This window comes from Tauraco erythrolophus, chromosome 7, assembly GCF_009769465.1.
Source record: "Tauraco erythrolophus isolate bTauEry1 chromosome 7, bTauEry1.pri, whole genome shotgun sequence".
NCBI classification, from domain to species: Eukaryota; Metazoa; Chordata; class Aves; order Musophagiformes; family Musophagidae; genus Tauraco; species Tauraco erythrolophus.
Window position 1 is genome coordinate 64,466,286 of NC_141471.1, and position 15,836 is coordinate 64,482,121.

The following is a 15,836-nucleotide window of genomic DNA, read 5'->3' on the forward strand; positions in this document are numbered from 1 at the left end:
CAGAACCTCCAGAAATGACTCTAGAAATAGAGCAGTGTCAATGCCCAATCCAGCCATTGCGCCCAGTTTCCGAACGTGTAGTCAAGGGGATCGTATCCATCTTTGAAAGGCATGATGGAAAAAAAACCACCAGCAACAAAAGGGCGAATCCTTACAGCTACAACACAGGCGTAATAAAAACATCCTACACTATTAATTCTGATGATTGCAGAAGCACATTCACTCTTACCACTCTTATGGGAGAGTTTGCAAGAAACTAAGATGTTTTCCAATCACCTACATACACATATACATACTTATTAAGGGAACGTGAGTGGAGAATCGAACGGGAAGGGGGGGAAGGCATATCTGCTATGGATACCTACTTCCCTTTACCCTGCTCTGCTGTTACATTTTCCCTTTCAGGCTTCCCTACATTGAAACGAAAATGAATTTAAATCAGCACAGCAGACTAAACAAGACTCCCAATGCTTTCAGCAATTACCATAATTAAACATGTCTTTGCAGAATAAAGCCTAGGCTGGTTTTCTCTGTTGCCTGTCACTAGGTAGATGTTCCCACCTCTTCCCAACACTTGAAACATCGAATGTTTCAAACTCAGAATGGTGGTAGCACAAGCCAACTTTGTGGCTGTGAATACTAGTCCCGTGGTTTAGAAGAAAACGGTAAAAAATGGGCTGTGTAAAGGCTGGAGAGGAGAGATGCTGCTTAATAAACAGCAGTTAACAACCAACATGTATTTGAAACACCTATGAGGGTAACTTGGGTGGAAAGGCAATACCTGTTGGCTTCTACAACAGATTTCTGTTGCTGAAGAGCGTTGTGCAAGAGAATAACAGCTTTTTTTCTTTCCAATTTAAGAGATGACCAGTCTTTAAATATACACAGACATCCCCGCTGGGGATGAAGTTTGCATAAGCAGGCTGCTGCAGTGAAGCAGAGCCACGCAGCACATATTCAATAAGCAGTCAGTTGGCCATGTCAGGTTTCCTGGACTTTTATTCTAAATTAAAGACCTGATAAAAGCCTGGAGTGCATGCAAGCTAACTGGGTGAAATTCCAAATGTCTATTTTATGGGATTTCACCTGCGAAAAGCTGGCAGGTCTCTTTCAAGTCATGTGACAGGACTCAAGTATTGCTGTGTGGGAATTTCCCTCAGAAGGACTATTTTCACTTGGAAAGCTGGAAAGTCTACAAAAAAGCATGAAACTAATCATTTTTTCTAATTCCTCTTCCTTCCAAAACAATAACAAAACAACCACCCTTTTTTCCTACTTTCCCCCAAAAAGTGCTCTCAGAAAAAGAGCAATTTCAAATAAAAACCCATAAATCTAAATTCACTTGCTCTTAAAATCTTCTTACAAGCCTGCGTGGGATTGAGCTACCATGAGTGACTTCGCAGCCACCAATATCAGCTCACAAAAAAAAAAAATTGGCACACGTGTTTCTGAACATTTCCGAAACATCGAGTCGTCTGTACGGAGCACTCAGATCTCCATCCACCCTGTGCTTTTTGTTGCTACCCAAGAGCAGCATCAGCCTGGAGGGCTATTTTCACCCCGCGAGAGACAGCAAGGTGCAGGATGACTGGAAGGAGAATCCCCAAAGCGCCTCCAGCTCAGAGCCCAGCACGGTTACGAGGCTGCGGTGCAAATTCAGAAGTATTATTCAAATGCCATGTACCCTCTGGGGTCACAAAGTCAGACGGAGGGTTGGCAGGAACCTGGCAGAGAGCTCGGCGTGCTCACAATTTGTGGCTACACACGTGAGTTTGTCCTGGGGCTCTTCAGCTCCCCAAAGCAGAAAAAGTCCTTGTTCCAACAGGTCTCTGCCACCCATACAAAAGAAAACAAGCTGCAGAGAAGGTCTCTTGTGTGGGCAGCAGAGAGGAAGGCAGCTCTCATGGTTTGATTCTCACTCTGATTTTATAGCACGAGGTATGCTTCCGAATCACTCCAAAGAAGTATCAGAGCCATGTATGTTTCTAAGAAATCATCATTATCTCTCATTTTAACTAGCAGAGAAAAGGAACATATTTTGTTACCATTAGCAGGAAGATAGGTGAAGAGCTGGTACTGGCTTCTCTTTCTCTTTCCGTTGCAGACGTAGAAGTTGACCTGAACAGGGCTGGTAATTCTCTGATTGCGGAAAGGTGGTATCTCAACCACCAACGAATTCTGCAAAAGCAACAAATCAGCGAGTCAAGGCATGGCTAAGGCATTCGAGCTGTACAAGACTATTCACGTGCCAACCCCGAGAAGGAGCAACACAGTGGAGCTGGTGGGCTTCGTGGCAAGGATGGCCTCCTGCCACCCCCAGTGTCCATGCCAGGGATTCCAGAAGTAGGGAAATAAGATTTTAGCATGGCTCAGGTCTTTAGGAAATTACTAGCCTTCCACCTCTTCCCTTTGGGCAGCAAATATGAAACCACGTATGGACAAGGCTCTACCCCTCCCGCCTCTGACAAGGATCTGGGACCATAATCAAGTCGTGGTCTCTAACTCAGCAGGACAAAGCATAACAGCTCAGCTGGCAGGTCATTCCCAGAATATCTCACTCTAGCACAACTTTGTTTGAAAGGAGAATTAGGACAGGCATTATGATTATTCGAATATTTCCATTTTCCACAGTGAAATGTTTTTTCATATAACGAGTCAGGAAGTTCTAAGCGTGCTAGTTTCTGTAGATGGGAGATCTTGCAAGAACATCCAGTGCTATGGGAAGAAGGGCTGGAGAGTGTGTAGATGATCTTCCACTGTCAGAAACCAAATGCTCCAGCACAGGGCTAAGGAACGACTACGCTGCTGGGGCATCAGCTTACACCAACGCGCAGTGAAATCTGCTATGACCATCAAAACCTCCCTGGGCACTTTTTGAAAGAACAAAAGGGAACGCTTGTCTTCGCAGTTGGCCTGCGTTCAGCCGAGGTCTTTAAATTGTTTGCCTGCATGTCTCCAGCAGGTTTGCAGCTAACAAACTGTTGTATGTTCCTGCAGAGGTGGAAGAGTGGCCGGGTTTCCCACTTATGGTCGTGGCTGAGGGAGCCACACTTCTCCAACTGTGAGGGCTGATCTCCTGTGAGGGGACTCAATTTCTTCTGCCAAAGGTAGATGAAAGCCAAGGAAAATGATCAGAAATTGCTTTGGCAGAAGGGGGAAGAACTGACCCAGCAAGACAGAAGATGAGCAGACGAGGCTGGCCCATCTCGGACAATGAAAAAATATTTTCCAAATGGTCTCTCCTACTTTCGGGATAGCTTCCAACAAAGGCTTTTTACCCCACACTCCTAGTAAAGAAAGATTTCCAGGAGGAGAGGCCTAAGTACTTGTTCTGTTTCAGTGGGAAGACACAGTGCCAAAGCCTTGGAAATCCCTCTTTAGTAACAGTGCTGGAGAAGGCAATATATATTTTTGTCTTGATGTTAAAATATTTAAAGCAGACTTACTGGCTTGCACATTTCTTTGTCGGTTTTGGCTTCCATTTCCCACACATGGTGACCATCTAAAAGACAAAAGAAAAAGATATCTAGTTCTGTCCTTTTTTTCCCTCTACCAAGCCTACAAAAGAATGACTTTTGCAAAAAAAAATCTCTTTGAAGGGGCACTGCCTATACAAAAACCAGCTCTCAAAACTCATTGCCCAAGCGTTGCCCAACCAGGAGGCCATCTGGGCAACCCATGAGAGGAGTCCACTCAGATTTTTTGAAGCTTTGCACAGTTCAGAGCGCATGATACTGCGATGGGTGAAAGCCACCGGGTGTTTGCTCCGCTGCTAGTTTGGACAAAACATGCCACTGTTCTACACTTTAAGTTTCCCAAACTTTGAGACAAAAAATACTGCTACCTACGAGGCCTTTTGATCACTACCTATGCAGGAAGTAATAGTCAACATTAAGGAATATTCAACATTAATATTAAACGAAACAAAACAAGTAGTATTAAGGAAGCTCCTCAGCCACGCAGTATTTCATTTTAATATGCTCCTAGTCTGGCCTGTCATAATTCTGCTGTTTGGATCAAAAGGCAAGGCCCACAGGCTGGGAAACACAGCTTTAGACTCCATTTTAAAGTTGGTTGAGCTCAGCTACAGTGGTCCCACCAACAGTTTTCTGGAGCTGCTTCTAGTCGTGTGTTGGGTCCTCCTAATTTATTTCTGTTTTCAAGCAAACATAGATTTAAGCCACAGCTATTATTTTTTTCTAGGGGCCTGTCTTCTGGAAGAAATTGGGGTTTGTCTGGTCGTTTTTCCTGCACCTCATCGGTAGAGAAGTCACTGGTCAATAACAGGTTCTTTTTTTGCTTCCTCGCGGCTTCAAAACTCAACGGCAAAGAAATTAGGAAAATAATACGAAACGTAAGGTTTCCATTCTGTCTAAGCTGGGCAGCGGGGACACACGCGGATCCCTGAGTCCCGCCATTGTCGGATGTCACCGGAATGAAAGGGAAAACGAGACTTTACGTCACCTCTTTTGTACACTTATTGCAGCATCGGGACGTGCAAATGCAAATATTGGCTGTTTTGAGCTTCGTGGCAGGGACGCGGGGCTGCCTTGGGGAAACAGCTCTCAGCAAGGTAAGAGAGTGAATGCACTTTTTCTTCTCTCTTGGCCTTCATGGCCAGGATGGAGGTGACGCATTTAGGACTGCCTGATTTATTACAAATGTCTGTAAATAATATTTTTGTGTACAGCTGTCCTACTGTGAAAGGAATGCTGCCGAGGGACTGGCCCCGGTGATTGTTTTAACGTCCGAAAGCCTTTCTCTTTAACGTATGGAAAGGAGGGCAATGGGAAAGCTGCAGCACAAATAGCTCCGTGGGTTTGGCAGGTCCTTCTGTAGGAAACAATTAGCAGATCTACCCTTAGTTTCTTCCTACGTTTTAAATTGTGACGCTGGAAAAAGGAATCCCTTTAATTGACAGTGCCACGTTCGGCTGCGGGGAGAGCCGGAGCAGCCAGACCGTGCCGGAGTCTCCGTAACGATGCCTTTGGAGAGCGCCAGAACTGAAGCAGACTTTCTCGGGAGGACTGGCGATCACTTCACAATTCATCCAACAGATGCTTCCCCCGAGCTGTCAGCAGAAAAAACCCGACCGAAATTCGGCAAGCCGGGACACATCCCTCGTCTGGGAGCAGCCTCCTGGATCTCCCACCCCCCTCCCTGTAGCATCCTCCCCTTCCCAATTATCTCACCAGTTGTAAAAGTAACACAACCCCGACGCTATCACACGTTTTGCAAAGTTGAGGAACCTCTGCTTTGTAAGGGGTCTTTCTGTAAAACCTACAGACACCCAGACTAGTAGTTAACATATGTCCAATTTGCCTTTGTAAACGGATTACCAGAAGTTCAGCTTTTTTTTCGCTGTGTTTAATTTCTGCTTCGCAAAGACGAACGATCCGATTCAGGTTTCTGGTTTTTATTTCCTGCCGATACTTCAGTAAAACCCAAAGCGACTCCACCTCCAGCTAATCTTTCAGTTACCTCACGCAGCACTGCCTTTACGTGCTTTTGAAATTTTTATGGTGACAAAAAGAGTTTGCTCAGAAATGGTTTAAATGCTGCAATCTAAACTACTAGGAAAATAAAAATCCAGAGCCGTGGCTCGTCTTTGGAAGCTAATAAGAACAATACGGGTTTCGCTCCAAGAAATTCCCTTGAGACTGTCCAGACCATCGCAGCTCAGCGACGGAGGGGAAGGGGAAGAGAGGGAATAAGTAGGGAACAGACAACTCATTAACAGCTAGTGACATTTCATTTAACAAAAAGACAGGGAGGAAAAGTTGTTATGAAGCAGAGACAAAAAAAAAAAAGAGACAATTCCTCATATTACGTCTGGTGAACCAAGAGGGAAATCTCAACGCCCACGGACTGGGACCAGCTCCAGGAGGGAAACCTTAGACCACTACGTCAACCTCTTACAGTAAACATGTTTTGCAGGTTTATACAGTTCAGCTGAAATTAAAAACAAAAAAAAAAAAAACCAAGAGAAAGGAATAATGGCTTCGGAACAATCTGCGGGAGCCTGAAGCACCGAGACAACCCGCCTGCGCCGGAGAAAACGGTTTTGCCCCCAGCGCCCATAGGCCGGGGACCTTGGCGAGGAGGCGGGATGCCGCCAGCGCGCGCCGGAGGAGCCGGGGCCGCTCCGCTCCGCCACAAAAGTTTCCATTGTACGGCGGCCACATCTGCAGCCGCCCGCCTGGGCCGCGGCCCGCGGCAACTCCCTCCTGGCCGCCCGCCAAGCCCAGCACACCAGAGCAATTTATACCTTTCCAAAATGCAAATAATTCAAATTACAGACATAACACAAAGCTGAAGCAGACACATTTCAGGCATTCCCGTTAAAAGTTTACTCTCTGGAATTACCGTACCCGAATGGGCAGTTGTTATATGGGGAGGAGGTGGGGGGGGGGGTGACGGAGGCAGGAGAGGAAGGAGAGGAGGAGGCAGGGAGGAAAAGGGAGAAAACGGCTTTTCCAAAGGTCGCATTTCATTCCCCTTTCATTTCGTTATTTACTTTCACCGAGTAATAAGAAGCGCCTTCTCCAAACCTTCGCTTTGGTGTTTTTAAGATTTATAGCGCAACGTTTCGAACAGAAAGACATCTCTTTAGAGAGCTAAAAAAATTGTGTCACCGTATTATCCCGGATTTGCTTTATTTTGTGAATTTTTTGGGGTTTTTTTTTTTTTTGCAAAAGGGAAATAAAAACCCAAAACATCCGCGGGGCAAACGCCCGGCTGAGACCCCGGCGGAATGCCCTGCATCCCCGTCGCCAGCAGCAGATGACCCGACAAAGCCAAGGCTTCACCCAGGGACCTGTGCCAAGGGCTGGAAAAAGGACCCCTGAATCCCTCCTCATCCGAAGAGGCCGTGCAGGAGCACAGCAGTGCCTGGGATGCGAGAAACCCCCTCGTTTCGCTCCGGCTCTCCGCCTGGGCTGGGGGCCGCGCCGACAGGTGGCCATCGGCGCTGCTGCCAGCCGGAGACACCGGGTTTCGTCAGGAAGCCTGACATTTACAGACGGATCGCCGTTATTTATAGCCATCCCTGCTCCGGGTGCACTTCGCCACCAGCAGCTTCAGCCTTTTTTTTATTTTTTTTTTTTTTTTTTTTTCTTTTCCGGCACCGTGACACTCGGAGCTCCTGGGATGGCTAATGACGAAAAGCCCGCCGACCTCCTGCGCTCCGTGGGGAGGGATTTTCAGCTTTGCCAAGCATAAACACCCCGTTTTAACGCGGTGAATGGGCCTTTGTAGTCTGCTCTTATCACCGACTCCCTCCGGAGTCAAAGGAAACTGCGCGCAAGTCCAGAAGTAAAAATACTCTAATTCATCAGGGAATTCCCTGCAGCATGAGTCACTGAACGGCTTCCCCACCACACCCAGCTACAAGATTTCCACACAGAAAGGCACTGTAGAAGCCTGTTTTAACACAGAAGCAGCGCTAAGAAGTCGTTGTGTAAGTCTAGCGGCATCAGTTATTCCCATATAGAGCCTACTAGACCACGACGTATGGATTTTCTTCATGGAAGAGCAACACACAGACCTGTAAAGACTTTCCGAAGAGTTTTTTTCTACCGTCTTCTCCTCCCCACTGCCCATCAGGACAGATCCAGGGCTGGGTTCACCTTCCTACCCCAGGGAACTCCAAAAGTATGCCGCGGGGTTCGCGAGCTCACGACAGTCAAACCACTTTCATTACAGACCGATGGATGGCCGAAAGGGGAAAGCATATACCGCCCCAAAAAAAAAACCCAAGCCTGGAAACTCAGGACGGTTTAACATCTGGCAACCACTTAAACCTTGCCTTTATGAAACAGGCGTAACGGGAGCGCTCAGATATATTTAAGTGATTTTGCTTTGCTCCAGGAGGTTAAAACAGTCTATATTCTTTAGTAGTCCTGTGTTCACTTGAGATATGAGAAGAATAGACATTAGCTGGGATTTCGCTGCCTGTACACAGCGTACGTTTTGTACTCTTCAGCCTGCAGCTCAGAGTTTGACAGCACTGACTGGACTGTAAATCTGTATTTACATTAATATATTGCAAGAACGATGGTGAAACCAGCTCTACCCTCCCAGAGGAACTCGCTGCGTGATTAATGCGTTGTGAGATTACCCTGAACAATAACGCCTATATTACGTCCCAGATTACTTTACCACGTCCACAACAGGGCATGGATGCAATGCAGAATGATGATACAGTGTAATTTCGAGGTGCTCCTCAAAGGTTGTCTACCTTCCTATTTAATGCATATTCAAATCCCTTAGGAGCAAAGGATTTGCAAGTTTTCACTTTGCACCCCAACCCCTTTTCCCTGGGAAGTACACTCATGGCGCTGAGACGACTGAATCATAGAATCATAGAATGGTTTGGGTTGGAAGGGACCTCAAAGATCATCCAGTTCCAACCTCCCTGCCATGGGCAGGGACACCCTCCACTACACCAGGTTGCCCAAAGCCTCATCCAACCTGGCCTTGAACACTTCCAGGGATGGGGCAGCCACGACTTCCCTGGGCAACCTGTTCCAGTACCTCACCACCCTCAATGTAAAGAATTTCTTTCTTATATCTAACCTAAATCTGCCCTCTTTCAGTTTAAATACGTTGCCCCTTGTTCTATCACTACACTGTGAAAAAAGGGTGACTGTAAAAAGACTGATCTGTGAACAGGTCCGGAAGGAATGGATGGGTTTCCAGCCAGAGAAGAGGATGAAGACTTAGGCCAAGTCTTGTCATTCAGACTTAAGAGTCATCCAGTTTTTTGCATGGATGCTATCAGCTTCCAGGCACAGGGCAGGTTGGGCCAGGTCTGCCCATGGGCCGGCAATGGGAGAGAGGCAAAGAGATGGCTCCCCTGCTTGGAGAAGAGCACTCCCTACGCCAGTCCTGGGCACCACCCACCAGCACTGTCACGTCTGCCGGCGGATATGCATTGGCATGGGTGTACCAGTGCTGGATTCTGCTCCAGAGGCAGTAGCCTTTCAGACCTGGGGATGCCACAAGGAACCCAGGCAGTCTTCTAGGCTGGTCTTGCAGGCATCTTGCTGTGAACAACGTTTCTCCTGATGGACACCAGCGAGCTCAATAATCTGTGGGTGGGAGTCTATGCCCGTGTTTACACACTGGTGTACATTTTAAAGACATTTACAAGGAACAGGATATAAGGATGAACCAACACCAGCTAAGCAGTCTGCCATGGGATGTACAGGGAAGATGGGGCAGGAAGTGAGCAAGAGAACGTTCAGAAATGCAGATGGAGTGGAGAAAATCTGCAATGTAAGCAGCCACGACCTTTCTTTCAACCACCTCAATTCCTAGTCCATCTTCTTCAGTCTAATCTGTGTCTTATTTTCTCAGACACTATCAGAGTAACAAAACTCACAGTCAGTTTAAACCAAGTTCCAAATTTTCCTTCCATGAATAATCTTTTCCTCTACTTCTTCTGTGCTTGATGCCAACACCACCACCTGTACTATAGCTACTCCTACTTCTTTTTCATCTTAAGGTGTAAGTTTGATCCAAATGCTTTCAATTTTTCCTTCCTGGATATTTTTTAAGACACAAACTCTACATTTTATCTATATGGTCACAACTTCTCATCTTCCAGAGACATCCCATTGTGACGACCCCTCATGGCTTTGTAGCAGAGTCTAAACAGTAAGCTTTTGAATGGCATTTTTATTTTTCCCATCTCTTTGCCTCCCTCATGTCCCTTTTCCTGTTTCTCTTGTCCAAGAAGGTCAGGCTTGTTTTTAGATGTCGCTCCTCCTCTCCTCTGATTACCTGCCTTCACATCAGCTTCCTTGCATCAGCTCTCCCCACTTTTCCTGTGATGCCCACCTGAGATATGAACCGACTCTTAATGATGTCAGGAAAACAAGAAGAGACAAGGAATTGTGCTATTCCAAAAGATGTAGACGAGCCCTCCAAAAAACTAAGTACTTCGGAGGTATCCCCTTGTATTGGTTTACTTGGCAGGATTTTGGTAGCAGTGGGGCTGCAGGGGTGGCCTCTGTGAGAAGATGCCAGAAGCTGCCCCCATGATGGACAGAGCCAGCTCCAGCCAGCTCCAAGATGGACCCACCGCTGGCCAAAGCTGAGCCCAACAGCAAAGCTGGTGGAGTCTCTCTGACAACATATTTAAGAAAGGGTGAAAAATGCTGTGCAGCAGCTGTGAGAGAGAGGAGTGAGAACACGTGAGAGAGACAACCCTGCAGACACCAAGGTCCGTGAAGAAGGAGAGGGAGGAGGTGCTCCAGGCACTGGAGCAGAGATTCCCCTGCAGCCCATGGAGAAGACCATGCCAAAGAAATCTGTTCCTGAAGGACTGAACCTCATGGAGAGGACTAGCTCTGGAGCAGTTCATAAAGGACTGTCTCCTGTGGGAGAGGAGGAGGGAGAAGGAGGTAGAAGTCGGGAACGAAGGAGTGTAGTTGAGCTTGAGAAGGGAGGAGGGGGTAAAGGTGGCTTTTAGTTTTGCCTTTGTTCCTCACTACCCTACTCTATTTTTAATTGGCAATAACTTATTTTCCCCAAGCAGAGTCTGTTCTGCCTGTGACAGTAACCGGTTACCAATCTCCCTGTTTTTAGCTTGACCTATGAGCTTTTTCATCCCATTTTCTCCCCCCTGTCCTGTTGAGGAGGGGGAGCGAGAGAGAGGCTTAGTGGGCACCCAGCAGCTAGCCAAGGTCAACCCACCACATCCTTGCCTCTACTGGCTTTAGGCACTGACTGCTTCATTGGACTCTCAGCTTTCTGGTAAGGGCTGTGAAGTCCTCTGTGTTTGGCCAGAGGGTCCTACTGGAACAGTGACAGTAAAAACTATCTGAAACCTTGTGCTAGTTAGAAAAGTTCAGGAACAAAGCTTTGATTGCAGAGGCACAGCTGCTTGAAGCCACTTAGTCTGGCAAAGACATGAAAGAATAAACTTGGAGCATTCAGTCACAGTTTCTATAATAATTAAAAATTACAGGATTACTCAGACAAGTGACTTTTAACTAGAGACCATATAGTTACTCCCTATTTCTCCGTTGTCCACAGTCAGTATCTGCAATTGATTGATCTCGTTCTTCACTGTGAGAGCAACACCCTGGATGAGGCTTATTGCCACCGATACCATCATCTTATGCGTATGGCTGCTGTCCCACTCCGTCTTTGCCATTCCCTAGACTAAGCAGCCAGGAAAAACTGAAACGTGCTGACATTTCCCACAAGCTACATCACTGCTCTTGCGTGCGCGTGAAAGGGTTCCACCATCAAATGACTCCACCATTTGATGACACTATATGCCCAAGGACATCTATTTCTGGGCAGTGGCCAGAAACCCCTTCAGCTATCAATACATCTCTAGGAAATAGGTTCAAGTGACCTTCACGTGAACTCCATGCTCCCAACTTGTATGCCTTTGAAGTTTCCAGTCTATCTAGTTTCCAGAATTCTGAACCTCACTGCGTGTGAGTCAGTGTGCAACTGCTCACTGCCAACTGGAACGTGTGTCCTGAATTTGGATAAACAGACAGATAAAGACAAAATTATGTAGTATCTGTCCATCTGACTACAGGGGGAAAGGGAGGTTTGCCACTTGCTTATTTATTATGTGAGCTACAGTATGATTACCAGTGTGAAACATGACCCCTTTTTGGCCAGTTGCCCCCCAAACTGTGACTGCTACTGGCAATGGAAAGAGCAATGGAAAGATCTCTGAGAATGTAAGATCTTTTACCAAATGGAGCTCTGCCAAGACTCAGGTCACCCGTCTCCCCATCACATCACATCGCATCACGTCAAAACAGACTCCAAACCCTGAGCTCCGAAGTGTAGCTGAGTCAAACCAAAAAGCTCACGTGCTTCCCCAATGCATCCGTTCCATCCACATGCCACTCAAATGTTTCATCAACGTATTATTTTCCAGAACTTTTTGTAAGTTCTCCTGAAGCTAAAATATTGCATTTGAGTTACCTGCCACGCAACGAGGTAACTTTCGCTCGCGCGACACACGGGAAACAGAACTGAATTTCTCTGATATCAGTACCTTAAAGCAGCAACCGACTGATTCTAATCTTTGCCAGAGACAGTGAAATTTGAGAGCAAAAAAACACCCTGTGAAATGCTTGAGTGGACACTTAAACTCATAATTCACCCAGCTTCCTTCTTCTACGTATCGCATTCACTTTGTGCAAACATTCAGCTGACCAAGCCTGACCACACGTCTAACTGGAGGCAAATTGTACGTTTTCCCATCTGAAATACTTACAGAAAAGTGTGATTTCCTCTGGCATATACACAAAAAAAATTTGGTGATTTCACCCAGTTATCTTTCATCTGCTCTAGCATAACTACTACCACGCCACGTCAGCGCCTTCATGTTCTAAGAGCAAAACCTGTTCCAGCAGGGAAGAGGAACAGTTTTGACAGAAAAACCCACTTTAGCAAAATAAGAACAACAGCAGAATGAACAATTTGAAGCAATAACTAAATCTGAAAAACTCTTGAATTGTTTGAAAACGTTCAAAAAGAGAAAAATCCCTGGTGGAAATGTTGCTTAGGTGCTGTTTATTTCTCAGTCTTCCAGGAACTTGAGTTTCAAAGGCTTTGGGCACAACAGCTGAGGATATTACACAGTTAGGTTACAGACTGTGTCGGTGCTAGGATCACTGTTGGTTTGAAGGTTGAGTCATTAACAACATGTCCAAATCCATTGAAGTCCATAAGCCTGGAGTTACTCAGAGATACAGCACTACGAATTGTGAACTCTATTAACGTCCATCAAAGAGAGTGATGCATCTTCAGGGAGGGACATTTGTTCAGAAGGAAGCTCAAAGACAGGCCTTTGATCAGGACAAAACGGCGCTCGATATTAACCGCCCAGAATCAGAATTTCAAAGTCAGTGTTATTTGAGAAACTACTACTGTAGTGGAGCTGGGTGTTACATTTCTGCCTTTTCGCTCTTTAAAACTCTTGCCTTGAGCTCTAGTCACTAAGCACAAAACCAAAGAAATGGGTTTGGAGTTCTAACTTCACTAGTGGACACTCAACTGAATGATAATTAATACTAATAGACCAAATACCCATTTCTTCCCATAGATCACAACTTGCTAATAAGGAAGATTTCCGTCGGTTTAACCCGATCTCTTAGGTATGTCTAGACTTGGCCAAATCCGTGAAGTCCAGAAATACTTGAGCTAGTTCCAGCGCCAAAACCATTCTAGCTATAGGAGCAAGGAGCAATTTTTGAGAAAGGAGCAATTCTTGGGGTAGATTAACTCTTTCAGATCACAGAATGACAGAATGTCAGGGATTGGAAGGGACCTCAAAGGATCATCTAGTCCAATCCCCCTGCCGGAGCAGGACCACCTAGATCAGATCACACCAGAACGCGTCCAGGCGGGTTTGGAACATCTCCAGAGAAGGAGACTCCACAATCTCTCTGGGCAGCCTGTTCCAGTGTTCTGTTCCCCTTACTGGGAAGAAGTTCTTCCTCATGTTTAAGCGGAACCTCCTGAGTTCCAGCTTAGATCCATTTCCCCTTGTCCTATCATTGGATGCCACTGAGAAGAGCCTGGCTCCATTCTCATGGCAGTCACCCTTTACATATTTATAAAGATTAATGAGGTCCCCTCTCAGTCTCCTCTTCTCCAAGCTAAAGAGACCCAGCTCCCTCCGCCTTTCCTCATAAGGGAGATGCTCCACTCCCTTCACCATCTTTGTGGCCCTGCGTTGGACTCTCTCCAGCAGTTCCTTGTAGATATTAGCACGAGACTCTTTCTAAATCCCAAAATATCTTGGGCAACTCTACAATGTCCTAGACTGTGCCAGGAAGACATATCCATAACTTTCCTGTGCTTTGGTGCTTGGGATATTGGCTTTGTGTCGCATCAGTGTGCTCTCACTCGTCAGTTGAAGGAAGCATTTTGTGAACTGAGTGAAGAGAAACCAGGATTTTCCACCACACTCAGCTTTATAGATCACTAATCATAATTTGATACACTAGGAGCCAGGAGTCTGGTCATTTCTGTTGGGCTTTTGTGCTGCTTTGTGTTCAGTAAATCATATTACCTTCAAAAAACTAGCTTTGAAAACAAACACACAGTGTTTGCAGAAGTTGTTACCAAAAAAAGGTAGCTGACAGATATATAGTCCTTAAAACATACTCTCCAAACACCTCTGCATTTTCTGAACTTCCCTCAAAATTTTTGTTGCTTGGTGCATTTATAATCTAGAAATGAAATAAAAAGTTTTAAGAACGGTAAGTAAATAAACCGGTGTCTTTTATTCCAATTCCGGATCACGAGCCGTGCTCTTGCAGATGTGTGGGTTAGACAGGAGACATTTTGTCCCTCCTAGCCCAACACCTCCTCCCACAGCTGACAAACATCAACATGGTTTCACCCATTTCCGCAACCAAAACGCACGCCTTGCCTCCACGGCGAAGACCGGCACGCGGGGCCGGTACACAAGAGCCCTTGCCAGTAAGAAGATGCAGACTTTTTTATACTTTATAAAGTACTAATTCTGATGAAAACCAGAGTGGTACCGGACATCCTAAACCTCGCAGCCAACAACCATGACACGCAGACTCACAAGACCCTTATGAAACTCAGGGAGAGAAAAGCACGACTACAGAGAGAGAGAGAAAGTGAAAGAAGAGAAGAAAAACAATTATTAGTGTAATCTGTAAGAGACAAAGTCATCGTGGGACTCCCCACTCTAAGGAAGTTCTGAACTTACAAGAGTGAACTTCTCCAAGCACATTCAGCGTTCACACTTTTACTACCACTACACTTCTTGGACAGTCGTTTCATACCATTGTTCATCGCTGGAAAATACGGTCTGACGTGCAAACTGTAAAACATTGACCAAAATCCCATAAAATAAGGACTCGTTTCAACACATGGGAACTTTTGTATGGTATTGTAAAAGGCTGGAGCAAATTTTAGTCCACTTCTGAGAAGACTCATTATTTATCCAAAGGGGTGCCTTCTGCCTGAGCGCTGGACCACATCAGGAGGGGTTCTCCTTTCAGACGAGGTCCTCGCAGCTCTCCTCCTGCGATCCTCTCAGCCTTCATCCCTTGGCTGCCTCGTTCCTCCTCTGTGAGTCGCAGAGCTGCAAAGTATATTTTGCTCCGTTTCATATGATTCTCAGCTAAAAAGCAGCCAGTAAGGGGTTAAGCTGAGAGCACCAAGCCGCTGCCTCCCCGGCTGAAGGATTGATTTGATCATTCTTCAGGGATTCCCTCTGGTATGAGTCACTGCTCAGACAGATTCCCCACGCAAGGAGGCCAGGATAATGCCATTCCTCCAGAGACTACAACAGCTGAGAGCGAGCCCTGAAGACGAAGAGCTTGGGACTCACGCTTGGAAAAACATTCAGTGGACCACAATGCACCAGGCAGACTTAAAGAAATCGTTCAGACAGAAGGAGTGGGGGGGGGGGAAAAAGGCAAACAAAAAGTGTTCTCAAACTCTTTGCGTTGACCAATTAAGTATGCAGACTAGCATGAATCAGATGAGCTCCCGGAGACAGCCTGCCAGCTTGGGGACTCTGTCCAAGCGAGCGCTGAAGACATGAGCTCATGTAATATAATATTTAAATTTTAAGTCACAGAATAAAATAAAAGATACACTCTCCAAGTGCAGCGATTCCTGTGATCTATCACTTTGTAATAGCTGCGTTTGGCTGCTGCCCACTAGGAACGTGACTGACGTTTCGAATTCACAAACAAAAGTGGCAACAGCAGCAAACCTGATGAATGTCTCCAGCTAATCACAAAAGTTCATAACCAGCTCTCTAAGAGAAAGAGGAACCACGGTCCCTCTCTTGACCTACTTTA

The 15,836-nt window shown here is 46.1% G+C and overlaps 1 protein-coding gene across 1 annotated transcript in view; it reads right to left on the reverse strand.

Moving 5' to 3' along the window:
* Positions 1-15,836, reverse strand: part of NFATC1 (nuclear factor of activated T cells 1) — a 108,506-nt gene that overhangs the window by 36,312 nt on the left and 56,358 nt on the right. The window contains exons 7-8 of the mRNA XM_086615182.1: positions 3,447-3,502; positions 2,046-2,178 (exon numbers count right to left, since the gene is read on the reverse strand). Of these exons, the coding sequence (XP_086471308.1) occupies positions 2,046-2,178; positions 3,447-3,502 (189 nt within the window). The remainder of the gene's footprint in view (positions 1-2,045; positions 2,179-3,446; positions 3,503-15,836) is intronic.